We start from the raw sequence: 16,224 nt of genomic DNA, 5'->3' as shown, positions 1-16,224 counted from the left end.
CAGGCGAGGTCTCTCTCTCAGACCACAGACTTCTTGTTATAGCCTCACATGGTAGAAAGGGGCATTTGATATTTTTAACTGGTGATTTTTTTTTCATCTTTTAACTCTAACTTGCACCTTAACCGTATTGATTTCCTTTAGAAAAAAAAAATAATTACATTTAAAGGTTACTTTGAAATGAACCAAATAAGTGTCATGTATTTTCTTGCCCACTCACATATTTAATTACACATAAGGCACAGACACAGACATTTTAAACAAATTTGATCAATATTAGAACCTAAAAGTTAGTTCTCTGGAAAATCACATCTGTCTGTAAGTTATAAATCTGATCTTTTATAAATATTTACTAGAGCCACATTGTATTCCACAGCCACAGGCTATATTATCTTATAAATGCATGCTTTTAGGTTAAAACAGGATTGAGTAAGATAAAATTACATTAATCAATTTACATTATCAAAAAAATGCATGTTTTACAAATAGACTGCTTATTGATTACTAAAATCTACAAAACACATTTTGCTGGTAATGAATGAATTAAATTCTGGTTAGAAAAGTCAAAAGGAACTATAATTAAAAACAAATTGACTTTGCTGACTTAGGAAAATCTCAGCTCTATTCTTGTCTTCAACTGGCTTAGGAAAGAGTTCTTAATTTACTCTCTTTTATCCTAGTCAGAGCTTTAAAGCAAGAAACCCATATAAAAATCATTATTCCCTTCTTCAGTTCCATCCTGTAGGTACCTTCTAATCTATTTCACTGAGTACTGCTCAACATTTCTTGATCCAAAGAGTATTAAAATTTTGTTTCTCTTTTGATTGGTGACCTGTAAAACTTCTAGATTACACGGTTAGGAAGGACTTCTCCTTTCCTATTTATACTAGAAGAAAGGACAAAACAGTTCTGACCAGAAGACAGAAACAATTCTCTCTCTCCCCTTCCCATGAACTTGGGTTTCAAAGCTCTGCTATTAATCCTCAAAGGAAACATTTTCTGAAAGGTCTTGATATATATTTGTGTGTGTGTGTTGTGTGTGTGTGTGTGTGTGTGTGTGTGTGTGTGTGTGTGTGTGTGTGTGTGTGTGTGTGTAGATATAGACATATGCATTTTTAGTTCCACTAGAAGGGCCAAGAAGCAAAAATATTCAGTAGCAATGAGCACACCTAGCACCTATTCTTTAATCTCTTCCCTACTAAATGGAACCAAGAATCTATGGAGAAGTGGCTGATTTCAGTGACTGGGGCAGAGTAGGCACAAGATGAACCTGAAATTAAGTATACAGGGGTTTCCACTAGCTAATTCTGGGACAATTTAAATGGAAAATTTTAACTACAGCAATGAATTCTAATTGAAAAACTAGGAATTCATGAGGCCAACATGATGATAAATAGATGAGTGGTAGATAAAAGTACCTCTCATGCTTTTACTGTGGAATGCCAAGAGCTCAATGGTACATGTGAAGAGGGTGCTGGAGTTGGGAAATTATTTTCACAATTAACATGATCAAGATTGGATTACATAAGTCATCAATATGTGCTCAATATAAGAGGAAATTTTGAGGTGCAGTATATTTACATGGTCATAAGCTCTCAAACTGCTTATTAGTTACAAGGATGGAAAAAATATAGTGTAGTAATCAGGCAATTTCTTGAATGTGATCAAAATTATCATCACTCACGAAGAACAGATGAACATTGTGTGCCTTTAGATGTATCCTGAGGAATACTAAAAATTAAGTATACAATATGCCAGCCAACAGTACATAATCTAATCACAGTGAGGGGAGGGGAATCAGTCAAGGTGAGAAATGTGATGATAATCCTATCTAATAAAAGAGTAATATGCAAATTTACCATACCTCCGCTACACCCACAAGCAAAGCCCACCAACCAATCAGGAGCGAGTATGCAAATTAACCCAACCAAGATGGCTGCAGCCACAGAGAGAGCAGGAGGCTTGGGTTTCCCCAGCAATGGAGGAAGCCAAGCTTTCTGCCTGCCCTGGCCTGCCTTGGCCTCCGCTTAAGGCTACAAAGTCTCAATTATAGAAGATAAATAAATCCCAACAGAAATGGCGACAGCCACGGAGCTGGAGAGAGCAGGAGGCTTGAGTTGCCCCTGGCGATGGAGGAAGCCAAGTTTTCTGCAGCCCTGGCCTGCCTTGGCCTCCGCTTAAGGCTACAAAGTTTCAATTATAGAAGATAAATAAATCCCAACAAAAATGGCTGCAGCCACAGAGTGAGCAGGAGGCTTGGCTCTGCTCAAGGCTACAAAGTTTCAATTATAGAAGATAAATCCCAGATACCAGGGCTTCCGCTTGGGTCACCAGGGGGCATGACCAGCCTGCAAACCACCACAGGCCCCTCGCCCAGGCCGCCCCATGCCTCAAGGGAACCCCCACCCTGACTCAGGACACCCTTAAGGGCAAACCAGCCGGCCCCACCCATGCACCAGGCCTCTATCCTATCTAATCCTATCTAGTAAAAGAATAATATGCAAATTGACCATCACTCCAACACACAAGATGACTGCCCCCATGTGGTCAAAGATGACTGACCCCATGTGGACACAAGATGGCCACCACAAGATGGCCAGCAGGGGAGGGCAGTTGGGAGAGACCAGGCCTGCAAGGGAGGGCATTTGGGGGCAATCAAGCCTGCAGGGGAGGGCAGTTAGGGGTGACCAGGCCTACAGAGGAGGGCAGTCAGGGGCAAACAGGCTGGCAAGGGAGCAGTTAGGCATCAATCAGTCTGGCAGGGGATGGTTAGGGGGGTGATCAGGCTGGCAGGCAGAAGTGGTTAGGGGTAATCAAGACGGCAGGCAGGCGAGCAATGGGGAGCCAGCAGTCCTGGATTGTGAGAGGGATGTGACTCTCTAGCCACTGAGTTAGGGCCAAACCGGTTAGGGCCAAAGAGAGAATCTTAAAAGCAGCAAGAGAAAAGCAGTTCGTTACATACAAGGGATTACCCATACGACTGTCAGCTGATTTCTCAACAGAAACTGTTATGCAGGCCAGAAGGGAGTGGCAAGAAATATTCAAAGTGATGAATAGCAAGAACCTACTACCAAGATTACTCTACCCAGCAAAGCTGTCATTTAGAATTGAAGGTCAGATAAAGAGCTTCACAGACAAGAAAAAGCTAAAGGAGTTCATCACAACCAAACTAGTATTATATGAAATGCTGAAGGGTATTCTTTAAGAAGAGGAAGAAGAAGAAAGATGTAAAGATAAAAAATATGAATAACAAAGTGACAACAAATACATATCTATCAACAATTGAATCTAAAAATCAAATGAATAAAAAATATGATGAACAGAATAAACTGGTGAATGGAATAGAATCGGGCATGGAAATGGAACAGACTGATGATTCTCAGAGGGAAGGGGGTGTGAAGGGTGCGGGAAGAGATTAGCAAAGATCTTATATGTGTGTATGCATTACCTATGGACACAGACAATAGGGTGGCGAGGGTCTGGGGTGGGGTGAGAACCAGGTGGAGAGGAGCTACAGGGGGAAAAAAGGGGCATCTGTAATAATCTCAACAATAAAGATTAATAAAAATAAAAAAAAGAAATGAGTGCAAAGATTTTAACAGATTTTTATGAAGTCAATATTTATTTAATTAGGAAATTGGGAATGTCATAGAAGTGTGATATAGGTCAACATAGAAAATGAAACAAAATAGTACTGTATTTTCCGGCGTATAAGACGACTGGGCGTATAGATTTTCCTGGGTTAAAAAGTGGTCTTATACGCCGGAAAATACGGTATATTCGATTATTTTTTATTTTATTATAGTTGACATTCAATATTTTATATTAGTTTCAGGTGTACAGTATAATGGTTAGACATTTACACAAGTTACACAGCAATCCCACAATACCATACATACATAGGTCGATATTACAATATGGGGGATGGTAAAGGTAGGTTTACAGTTTGTACGGTTAAACGTACAATAATTAATACAAGAGTAAACTCTGTTTCAGGTACTCACAACTGTAAACCTACTTTTGCCCCACTTTGTATTATTGACTATATTCCCTATGCTATACTTGACAGGAGTTGATGTCAAGTTGAGTTTTGAAAAGAATAAGTAGTCATTTGCTAGGTGAGCAGGCAAGAAATAGTTAATGTAAAGGCCTGAAGACATGAAATAACTTTCTGTATGAAATACGAATTTTTATATTGCTAGGTCATAAAGTACGGATGAGACTGGACAGAGTAGATCAAGACGGGCCTTATATATGTAATTGTAAGGATTTGGATTCTAAGGTGATAGGAAGTTAGTAAGAGGAATTGGGCAAGGAAAAGCTGTGAGAAATTATAGTATCAAGCTACTTAATATTTTAGTTACATTATGGTCACCCTTGCCTCATTTTAATAAGTAATTAAATGGCATTTTATAATATAGAGCGGGTGTTCTTGCCTCTTTTTACAAATCTTGACAAATACAAGAAACACCTCACATTTCTAGCACCATGACAGTCTCATGAGGGAACAAACCTCCTTAGCCAGGAATTCACTCACTTGAGTGATAGCTATTACTTGTTGGCAGTGGCTTCTCACACTTCAGCTTTAAATACCACACCCTGAACTTTTGGTAAAGAAGTTAAATAATTTATAAATTAGGACTTAAATATTCTAGAAACAATCTTATTTAAAGATATCTTTTTATGTTATGTCAAACTATATGAAATAGCTGCTATTTTGTCAAGTTTTATGAGCTACAAAACTTGCATATAGTCTAACCAATACACTTAATAATCTATGTTTTTAATAATGGGTTCCTAGTTTATTTGCTTTTGAGGACGGAGTAACATCTATTATCTTTTATAATGTGTATTAACAATAAAGATAATTTCACTTCTTAAACTTTTAAGTGTAGGAAACATATCTATAAGATTGAGTGTCTGAAAACAAAATTCGAAGAAAATCTTATTTCTTTAGAAAGTACAGGTCTTGTTTTTGTCTGGACAACTATGAGAGGGTTTGTCAAGTGAAGTCACACAGTAAATGATTGCTTATGGCTTCTTCTGTCAGCTTTTAGTTTGGATGCTGAACAGCCTGACTATGATTTGGATTCTGAAGATGAAGTATTCGTGAATAAACTGAAAAAGAAAATGGACATCTGCCCATTGCAGTTTGAGGAGATGATTGACCGTCTAGAAAAAGGGAGTGGTCAGCAGGTACAACTTCCTTAAATATATAATAAGTGTGTGTGTGTGTGTGTGTGTGTGTATCTACATTTATATGGCAATAGTATAATGTTGGGGAGAGCTAAGTGAGCAGGCTCTGGAGTTAGTAAGCATGAAGTTTTGAGCAGTATATTTATACTTCTCTGTGCCTCAATTTTCTCATCTGTAAAATAGATACGATAAATATCATAGGATTGTTGTGAAAATGAAATAAAATAATGTGTATAAAACATCTAGCTCAATGACTAACATGTAAGGTACTCTGTGTTTGGTATTGTAAACACTATTGTTATTTTTGTTGTCATTTAAATTTGAAATTAACTTTGAACCTTATATATGTATATTATATGAAAATGACATAATAATTTTACATTTAGCCAGTCAGTCTGCAGGAAGCCAAATTACTGCTAAAAGAAGATGATGAATTAATTAGAGAAGTTTATGAATACTGGATTAAAAAGAGAAAAAACTGTCGAGGGCCATCTCTTATCCCATCAGTAAAACAAGAAAAGCGAGATGGTTCTAGCACAAATGATCCTTATGTGGCTTTTAGAAGACGAACTGAAAAAATGCAGACTCGAAAAGTAAGTGAATTTGAGAAATTTTTTACATGTTTTTGATGTAAGAAAAACGATTTATGGTTATGAATGTCTCAGTATCTGGAGGTTGTGTTTTAATATGTGTTTAAATAGAGTTTCTATGCAATATAATGAAAAATACTAATTTAAAATAATTTGGCCTTAAGATTCATTATGGAGCTGTTGGTATATTTTAATGTTCATCCGTTTAAAATCATATACAAATTCAATTTCCTGGAGATCCATGCCCCCTTTCAGTGTTTTAAAATTCTCTCTTAACCCTTCAAATGAATATATATATCTGTAGCTATGTTCAGAATGCCACTAGCTAGAAATGCTTATTGACATTAAATAAGGACCTTTATATTTGCAGAATCGCAAAAACGATGAAGCCTCTTACGAAAAAATGCTTAAGCTGCGTCGAGATTTAAGCCGGGCTGTTACTATACTAGAGATGATAAAAAGAAGAGAAAAGAGTAAAAGGGAGCTATTGCACTTAACACTGGAAATTATGGAAAAGAGGTAAAGTATATTTTAATAGCAGCAGGAAGTATCCTACCTAATAATAGACAGATATGCAAATTGACCTTACCTTCGCTATGCCCACGATTGGCCAGGAGGCGCGGGGGGGGCGGGACTTGGGGTGGCCGGGGTAGCTGATTGGGCCGGCTGGACGCTGAGCTGCGTCGCCAGCGGCGGCACGAGCTCAGCGTCTGCGCCATGGCTGTGCTGCAGCACAGAAGGGGCCTCTGGGGCAGTGAGCTCACTTCCCGCCGCGCGGACCATCAAAAGCCGGGGAGCTGAGTGCCTGTCCGCTCAGGCACCAGGCTTCCGGCAGGGCGGAGGCTTCTGAAAGGCCTGGTGCCTGAGTGGACAGGCACCCAACTCCCATGGTTTTGCTTTTGATCGCGGGGAGCTGGGTCCCTGTCTGCTGGTGCACCAGGCCTTTCAGAAGCCTCTGGTGCCTGGTGCACCAGCAGACAGGCATCCAGCTCCCCCGTGATCGAAAGCGAAAGCGTGTAGGGGACCCTACACGTGCATGATTCAATCATGCACTGGGCCTCTAGTGGTACTATAAGCATTTTGTATACTGAGTTAATTTATTTCCTAAGCAATTATCTGTAAGTCCAGAGATATCTTAATAATAATTAGAGACTATTTATTTAAGTGTGTGCTATGATATACTTTGTATAATTTTACATGTGTTCCTCTCTTTATTTTCTTTAAAAGTTATTGTATTCAGTAAAATTAAAATGTGCCAGGTATTTCCATGTTGAAAAATTTTTTTTGTCCTTATGTCAGTGTGTGCATGGCTATAAGAGAGAACATTTGTCAGTTTAAACTTCTTATTTACTAGAATGTACTGATTTAAAAAAAACATAAAGAAGAAAGGAAAAGGTCCATAATCCTAACACTCAAATAACCATTCAGCAAGACACATAGTGAAAACTTTTAAGCCTTACTCACCTATTTCCTAGTCTCTATACCCAAAGAAAACCACTGTTGAATTTCTTGTGATTCAGTTTAGAAAAATTAGTTTTATATATAACACAGGCAATTCAGATTAGCAGAAAGTTCTTCATCTTGGGCATTAACTTTAACATTTCTACCAAATCTTTCACCAAAACTACTAAGTTAAAATTTGCATCTTTGTGCCCTGGCTGGGTGGCTCAGTTAGTTGGAGCATCATCCTGATATGACAGGGTTGCGGATTCGATCCCTGGGCACATACAAGAATCAACCAATGAATGCATAAATAAGTGGAACAACCAATAGATGTTTCTTTTCCCCCACCCACCCCCCCCCTTTCTCCCTTTCTCTCTTAAATCAATAAATAAAAATTAAAAAAATTTTTTTGAGCTTTTGTTTTTTTACCCACAGTCTTCTATTTATGGTGCTAAGATAAAGCTGTAAGCCAAAAAGTAAAAGGAAGAAACAAAAGGAATTGCATAATCTCCCATGTTAATGAAAATTCAGCAAATTAATCAAAGTTTAACTAATTTTAGCAAGTCTAATCAATGTTTATAATTATATCTCAGTTGTTATTAATAGTCAGAAGGGTAAGTACTTACAGAACAAACTTTTTAAACTTTCTTTTTTATAATTTCAGGTATAATTTGGGTGACTACAATGGAGAGATTATGTCTGAGGTTATGGCACAGAGACAGCCAGTGAAACCTACTTATGCCATCCCCATCATCCCTATTACTAATAGCAGTCAATTTAAACACCAAGAAGCAGTGGATGTGAAGGAGTTTAAAGTTAATAAGGTGATAAAAAGTTTTGTGATTATAGTAGCTGATAATGGAGTGGTATTTTATCATTAAAATCAGAAAGAAAAAACTATGTCCTACTATGAAACATGCTGCAAAGCCCGCTTTTGATTCAAGACTGGCCTGTTGATACAACAGTAGAGCTTGTAAATAATAATAAACTCTTCCCAAGAAACCATGATACTCTAAACTGCATAAAACTTGACAAATATTTAGCATATTTGCATAACTATGATACTTGCCATAATTTTTCTTGGCAACAAATACCATTTTTGCCTCTAATCTTTCTTTCATTTTTCCTACACATCCAATTCATGCCTCTCCTAGCCTCTGCCATCCCTGCCATACATATTTCTAACATGCCCTTTGTTCATCAGCTCACTCACTCTTACCTGTGTATTTTATCCTGTGTTTCCCCTGTTTAATGATTTCTATCTTTATCCTTTAAAACTGCTCAAAATTCACCACTCCAGAATGATTTCATTAGTTAGCTAGTAGTAACTCTTTACTACTCTATTTTCTTAACACCTTAGTATTATGGCTTTATTTTCCACTATGTTAACAGTAATCTGAAGTCTGCTCTGTGTATATGTAAATTTTTTTCTTTATATTTTCCCCATATTGGTTTGTTAATTTTTTAGAATAAAAACTAGATACCCCTTTTTTTTTCATTCTCTTCTAGTATTTTTATAGGAAATTAAGGAAAAGAAACAAGAGCCAGCAGTAAATGCTAATTGCAGTTACAGGGTTTCAGAAGCTGGAGCATTTTTATTCTTTTCCTTACTTTAATTGGAACAAAATACTTTATCAGATTGTGTTTAGGTTGTAGGAACATATTCATGTTTTCACAAAGATCAACCAAATTCTAAGACTTTACAATGTAAGATGACAAAACGTAAAAGTCTTGTATCTTCCTATGATGGTGAATGCCTTCATTATAGTAGTAAACTTCTTTTAAAAACTTCTCCAACACTGCGTGTTTGTTGAACGTGGTTTCCTATTGTTTGATTAACTCATGACTTTATTGCAGCAAGATAAAGCCGATCTTATCCGACCTAAACGTAAATATGAAAAGAAGCCCAAAGTCTTACCATCATCTGCTGCTGCTGCTCCTCAACAGACGAGTCCTGCTGCACTGCCAGTCTTTAACGCTAAAGATTTAAATCAGTATGACTTCCCCAGCTCCGATGAAGAACCTCTTTCCCAGGTAAATGTAATAATTTTTCTATTAATAAAGAGGAGAAATGTAGGAAGTCACATGTTTTTGACTCATTGCATTTTACTTACAGGTTTTGTCTGGTTCTTCGGAAGCTGAGGAAGAGAATGATCCTGATGGTCCGTTTGCTTTCCATAGGAAAGCAGGCTGTCAGTACTATGCTGTAAGTTTCAGGTTTTCTTTTTAAATAACAAACTGTTTACCTTTAACTGACCAAATAAGATAATTTTTTTTTTTTAAGCCTCACTTAGACCAGACTGGCAACTGGCCTTGGACTAGTCCTAAGGACGGAGGATTAGGAGATGTGCGATACAGATACTGCTTAACTACCCTCACCGTACCCCAAAGGTGTATTGGATTTGCACGAAGACGGGTTGGGCGCGGTGGAAGGTAAGGTATTTTTGTATTCTAAGCATAAAGACATTTTAGAAATTAGGGTAGTTGAATTTAAAATTTCAAGTGCAGGTTAGGGTAGCCCATTTGTTCTTGACTGATTTTTTGTTTGAAATACTTTGCCTTACTTCCTGGTTCTTATATAGCTTTTAATGCATGATACAATTCTGACAAAAAGTATCAGATAAAGGCAAGTGTAAATTATGATTGCATAAATTGTATTAAGTTAAAGAAACTACAAATGTTTCAGGAATTCTGGAAGATAATGGAAAAAAAAGGATTAAATAGACTAAGAAGTGTCATATATAGTGTACTGAGTTGTTTAACTTGTCAGTGAAAAGACTCCATGTACCATGTATGACCTGATCTTGACATCCCAGATTTTCATGATCTAATTGCTTTTCTTTGTTTGTTTAAACCTGATAGAATTCCTTCATACTCTATGCCTTTGTATGAGAAGTTGTATGGGGGGAGGGAAGGAATTGCAGAATGCATAAAAGCAAACAAAAAGAAAGCTTTCGAATAAAGTATGAAAAATATTAAAAGGCAAAATAGATAATAAGGTACTTTCAAGAAGAAATTTAAGGGTATGATTTATGATAAATTAATGGCTAAGATAAGGTCATTTATAAAGTTTATATTTGTAACATCTCAAATATTTTATCCATTCGAAATTTTAATGGTACAACATATCCCAAATACCACATACCTTTTAATGCTTTTCTCCTACCTCCTCTGGCCCTCTCCTCCTCCCCAAAAAAACAAAAGGAATCTTTACTTAAATATGAGAACAAATATGTTAGCAACATTTTACAAAGTGTTCTGGTGCTTTGTAATGGAAGTGAAAATCTTCGGTTTAAAAGGAATTTGAAAAGAAAGGTACTTTCATATTTTACAAGTAACTTAAACTGATAGACCAACCCTTAGAACTGTTACAACTCTTACTGTTATAAAATATTTACCTTATTCTTTGAGGTGGAGTACTCCCTTATTTAATCAGATCATTATAACATAAAAGAAAGAACCTTTATTAGATATTGAAATTATAGCCAAATATTGCAATAATCAAATTTAAATATTCAGTGGGAGATGGCTTTTGGGAGTTGGGGGAGAGAAAGAAAAACAATTTTTAAACAAATTTTGAATAGCTATTTTACATACATGTGTCCTGCCTTATTTTTAATAGGGTCTTACTGGACAGAGCTCACTCAGACTATGACAGTATGTTTCGCCATCTGGATTTGGAAATGCTTTCCTCACCACAACATTCTCCAGTCAATCAGTCTGCCATTACCTCAGAAACAAATACCTCGGACAAATCTTTCTCTAAAGACCTCAGTCAGATACTAGTCAATATCAAGTCATGTAGATGGCGGCATTTTAGGCCTCGGACACCATTCCTGCATGACAGTGACAATGATGAACTCTCCTGTAGAAAATTATATAGGAGTATAACTCGAACAGGAACAGCACAACCTGGGACCCAGACATGCAGTACCTCTACACAAAGTAAAAGTAGCAGTGGTTCAGCACACTTTGGTATGTTTATTTGTTATAATGTCATTTCTATGGCAATGTCAGGCTTATCAATTTTTTGAATATGTGGCTTATTATATTAATGACTAAAAGTTCTTTTCTCAAAATAGTTAAGAAAAAGAAAGACCTAGGTTTAAGTATTTATTTGAATCCTGTTTGTACATATGACTTCATTTAAACAAAACCACATCCAAAGTGGTGGTTTATCACTACAGGTTGGACAAAAATAGGTTTACAGTTGTTCATATGGAAAATAATATAATAAATAATAATACATGAATAAACTCAAGTGTTTTGCATACCCACAACTGTATACCTACTTTTTCCCCCCATCCTGTATTTAATGTATAAAATTTGTTTTCCTGGGAACCACAAGATTGAGCAATTATATTTTCAAAATAATATTAAAAAAATGGACCATAAATTATTGCTCATTTCTTTAGTCTTTCACTTAGACTGCTTAAAAGTAGACCAGCAAATTGATAGATATGCAAAGTTTTATCTGTCACAGTAATTCAGAGTAATTTATAAGAGAGAAAGTAATTTTTCACAGAACAATATTTAAAAGATTAATAATTTTGGGAACATTTTTAGATAATATCTACTGTAGTATTATGGCTACTTTGTGAAATGTGTCTAAAATAAATGCTGTCTACTTAAAATATTTCTAAAATTTAGCTTTCTATTTGAAAGTAATAAATGTGTTTTTTGAGGCATGTAGATTATGGAAATCCACTGTTAACCCATTGTACACTATAAGCGTCTGTAGACGTAAGTGGGGGAACCTACCCCACACGCCAGGCATGTCTATAAAAAAATGTTTTCTCTAAGTGGCAGCTGTGGCCAACTTTAAAATCATTTTTCGTGAGAATTTTCAGCTGAAAATATTCAAGAACACCAGATTTGTGAGTAATATATTTATTTTTATAATATTCATTGCAAATTGATTATTTTAAATTAAATTCAAAATATTGTGGCGTGTGGGGATGGTTTCCATTTTGGATGCGTGGTAGTTAACTGGTTAAAATTATGTTACTACAGATTTTTGTGAAAATAATTTAAATACAGTTTTAGAAAGGACTATAAAGATATTTACTCTGTTCCCCTAATCATGTGGTAAGGATATCATAAAACCTTTCAATAAATATGAAAATGTGTTTATTCTTAAAGACCTCCAGAAAAGATTTTATAAATAATTTACTTTGTGGTTGGAAAAAAAGTAGTTCTATGAAGTGGAAGTTTTTTCAGCTCATAAGAAAAATAATCTTTTCAGAAATTAACTAGAAGATGATCAAAATTTTCTGAGGTTTAACAGATTATCTATAATCCCATTCATTTCAGTCTATATTATGAAGAGTCAGTTTCTGCTTTTATAGTCTTAATCAAAATGGAGGACTTGTTTATAGTGTGGGTATAGAGATTCTAAATGTGTAAACTTGTAATATGTTTTCCCTGATAAAGATTTTTAAGCTATGTAAAATTCTTTGACAGTTCTTATTGAAAATTGGCATATTCCATCACTCCCCATCTTTTCCACCTCTTAGAATAGAGAAGTTGAATTGTGAAACCATCCTTAGGTTCTTTTTAATGTAAATTGTTTTGCTATACAACTTAAGTAAGCATTGGTACTCTAAAATTGTGTTGCCCAAAGAATATTAAAAGGTGAACATTGAGCAGAAGTATTACCAAAAGTTTAGGTGAAAAAAACCTTTAGTAAATTCTGACTTTCTTTTTAATTATTTCCTTCCTTTATATATGTGATATGCCCTTTTTATAATGGGTTTATCAGTTTTTTCTGTTGTGCGTAATTCTTTTTAGTTTTCCCTTCAATTTTACTAGAGCTTCCTTATGCTTGGAGAATAGATGCCTACAGATTGCTATAGAGTATCACTTCTTTCATATATGTGACTGTTCCAGAAACCTAACTCTTTTCTCTTTACGCTCTATAAAGTGCATTACAGTGGAGTTCCATCAAACTTACATTTAAGTGAATTCAACTATAGGCCCCTGGGAAAAAAATAAAGATTTAGCAGTTCAAATGTTATACAGGATTCTGAATATAATTCTACCAAAAGAATGTATTTGCTGGAGTGGCCACTAAGGGAATATGGGAGAAGTGAATCTTGATTTTCTCCTGATAGCATGAGTGCCTGCATTGATGCTTCATTCATGGGTTAATCATCTTACCTCAAGCAGTGTAATTATAGTTTTAAACTTTTGTGGGGTTTTTTTCATATAACATGTCCCACAAATGCTACTTTATCTGGTACTCAACCACACAAACTTGGATCTAGTCTGATGTCAGAAGAATAACTGGCTGTGTTGGGCTTATTGAAAGAAATGGTTCTGTGTCACATGATGCACTGTAGAGGATTTTTTAAGAGTTAACTTTTACTTTACCAGCTTTTGAACTTACCATTATATGAGATATGAGTCAGTTGATTATACTTGGCTTGCTGTTCAAGCCAGTTTGGTGGATTTTGATTTAGACATTTTTTATTCTATCATTGTTTTAAATGTTAACTAATGTGTGCTGTGGCATAGTGATGCTCTATGGACTGAGTTTTCCCATTTCTAAGTAATCATGTATAAGGGCTTAATTATTCTCATTTTCAAGTAGGAAATTCTAAATGAGGATATCAGGAGCCCATTATTTTTAGTAAAGGGAATGAGGTTTAGCACACTAACTTTTATAGTCTCTATTTCAATTGCTCAGAATCTTTTTTGCTTCCCAATCTTGACCTTCTTGCAAAGTTGTGTGGCCAAATGGGTAATCTGGTTAGTCAGATGCTACAGTGCTTTGTCCTTTGGGTACTGTACAGCAGAATGACATAATGTTGAGGGACTTGGAAAGGCTTACCATATGTGTATTTATAATTCTCAAGACTAGATTTTAGCACTTACAGATAAATTGCATTTTTAATAATCTTTATTAATATGTGATTTGAACAGTTCTCAAATTATATTTTTTTAACTGATAAAAGCACCTTTGAAATGTAGTCTTCGTTCAGTGACTAAGTATTATTTGCATGTATTTGAGTTTGGGAGATAGCACATGTCAATTAACACCTTTTATCATAATTAGAAAGGACTCTATATAATTCAGAAGGACTAAAAACAGAAAAGTGATTTTTAAACCACCATTATATGTTCAGGATTTGAATTCCTAGCTCCCAGTGAAATTTCATCAGCAAACTAAATCAGTTTTCTAAGCTCACATTTCTGCACTAAAGACTTTATTTTCATAAGTGAAAAGGAAATTTGTAACTAGAATATTATATTTTAAGTCTCAATATCTATAGTTTACTTAATGCAATTTACTTGAGTTTATAACATAAAATTTTAATTTTATTATAGAAAAGGAACTCTAGATTTGAGCACTGAATACTTTCTTGTTGGGTTTTATAAATCCACAAGACTTTAATTCTTATCTAAATGTGTTTCAAAATTCAGAATTGCATCTTCAACAATCTCAACTAGAAACCCTAGAAAAATACATTAACAGACCTACAATTTTACAGGTACATACAAGAGTAGTCATACCTAGCAGAGTGTTTGACCATAAATAATTTCATGTTCAAGCATTTGCAGCCAAATGAATTGAGGTTCAGTCATGTTTTGCCATTAAATGAGTTATCAAACTTCTGTTTTCAAATTGGATTTCTGTGTGGCTGATAAATGTTCAAAAACCTCAATCTAAGCTATCAATTCAAGTTTACTGATTAGATGGTCATACTTTAATACTGTTTGGAGTCATTTCATTTTATATTTATTTCTTCAAAGTAAACTTTTTTCTTGTATTAAACTTCTTGCCTGTATGCTGCTCAAAGAAATTGTAATTGAGGGGTATCTTTTTCTTTTTCCAAATATATTTTATTGATTTTTTACAGAGAGGAAGGGAGAAGGATAGAGAGTTAGAAACATTGATGAGAGAGAAACATCAATCAGCTGCCTCCTACACACCTCCCACAGGATGTTCCCGCAACCAACGTACATTCCCTTGACCGGAATCGAACCTGGGACCTTTCAGTCTGCAGGCTGACGCTCTATCCACTGAGCCAAACCGGTTAGGGCGAGGGGTATCTTTTAAAATAGGTGTTTGGGTTTGTTAAGGATTTTTGTTGTTGTTGTTGTTAACAAAATACACATTTTGGCAATCTAGACTTCATCTTCTAAAACTGAATTTTTAAATTGTTTATTTTTTTCCTAACTGCCTATCACCCTCCCCACCTGCACTTTGATCATTTTAGTTGATCTGCTCCAGCTACAGGAATGTGACCTAAAGGGCAGCACCCTGAGCTACCAGTTATTCCAGTTGCTGGTGTACTGCATGATAATTTTCCTTGTATAAGAATTGGACTCGTAAAATCTTGGATTATTTCATCTAAATTTCTACCCCTAGACAGTTTCTGACCTCTGCCTCTAGTGAGGGCAAATTCAACAGCTTACTTGATCAGGTTATTTTATATACTTGGGTGTCTTGCTTAGAAGTTTGTCCATATATTGAACAAAAGCTACCTCCTTAAATTGAAATATTCTGGTTCCTGTTTTGCCTTTGGAAGCACATGAATATGTTGTTTGTTTGTTTTTTTCAGGTTGGAGTACTTTCTTTCTTTATTTTTTTGAATAAGTCTTTATTGTTCAGATTATTACAGTTGTTCCTCTTTTTTCTCCCCGTAGCTCCCCTCCACCCGGTTCCCACCCTACCCCATTCTCTTACCTGCCCCCCATTGTCCTTGACCATAGGTGTTTAATTTTTGTCCAGTCTCTTCCCACACCCTCCACACCCTTCCCCCCCCCCCCCGAGAATTGTCAGTCCACTCCCTTTCTATGCCCCTGATTCTATTATATTCACCAGTTTATTCTGTTCATCAGATTTTTTATTCACTCGATTTTTAGATTCACTTGTTGATAAATATGTATTTGTCATCTCTTTGTTGTTCATAATTTTTATCTTTACCTTTTTCTTCTTCTTCCTCTTCTTAAAGAATACCCTTCAGCATTTCATATAATCCTGGTTTGGTGG

General features: G+C 35.6%; 1 protein-coding gene across 3 annotated transcripts in view; it reads left to right on the top strand.

The window, feature by feature from the left end:
- The window catches only part of EPC1 (enhancer of polycomb homolog 1), a 75,522-nt gene that overhangs the window by 48,034 nt on the left and 11,264 nt on the right, over positions 1-16,224 (top strand). For all 3 annotated transcript variants that reach the window (XM_008160998.3, XM_008160999.3, XM_054716611.1), the window contains exons 3-10: positions 5,048-5,193; positions 5,580-5,786; positions 6,154-6,302; positions 7,891-8,050; positions 9,084-9,260; positions 9,343-9,432; positions 9,511-9,659; positions 10,849-11,201. In XM_008160998.3, coding sequence (XP_008159220.2) covers positions 5,048-5,193; positions 5,580-5,786; positions 6,154-6,302; positions 7,891-8,050; positions 9,084-9,260; positions 9,343-9,432; positions 9,511-9,659; positions 10,849-11,201 — 1,431 coding nt within the window. The remainder of the gene's footprint in view (positions 1-5,047; positions 5,194-5,579; positions 5,787-6,153; positions 6,303-7,890; positions 8,051-9,083; positions 9,261-9,342; positions 9,433-9,510; positions 9,660-10,848; positions 11,202-16,224) is intronic.

The sequence above is a fragment of the Eptesicus fuscus genome, chromosome 5 (assembly GCF_027574615.1).
Source record: "Eptesicus fuscus isolate TK198812 chromosome 5, DD_ASM_mEF_20220401, whole genome shotgun sequence".
NCBI lineage: Eukaryota > Metazoa > Chordata > Mammalia > Chiroptera > Vespertilionidae > Eptesicus > Eptesicus fuscus.
This window is presented reverse-complemented; position numbering and strand designations above follow the sequence as displayed.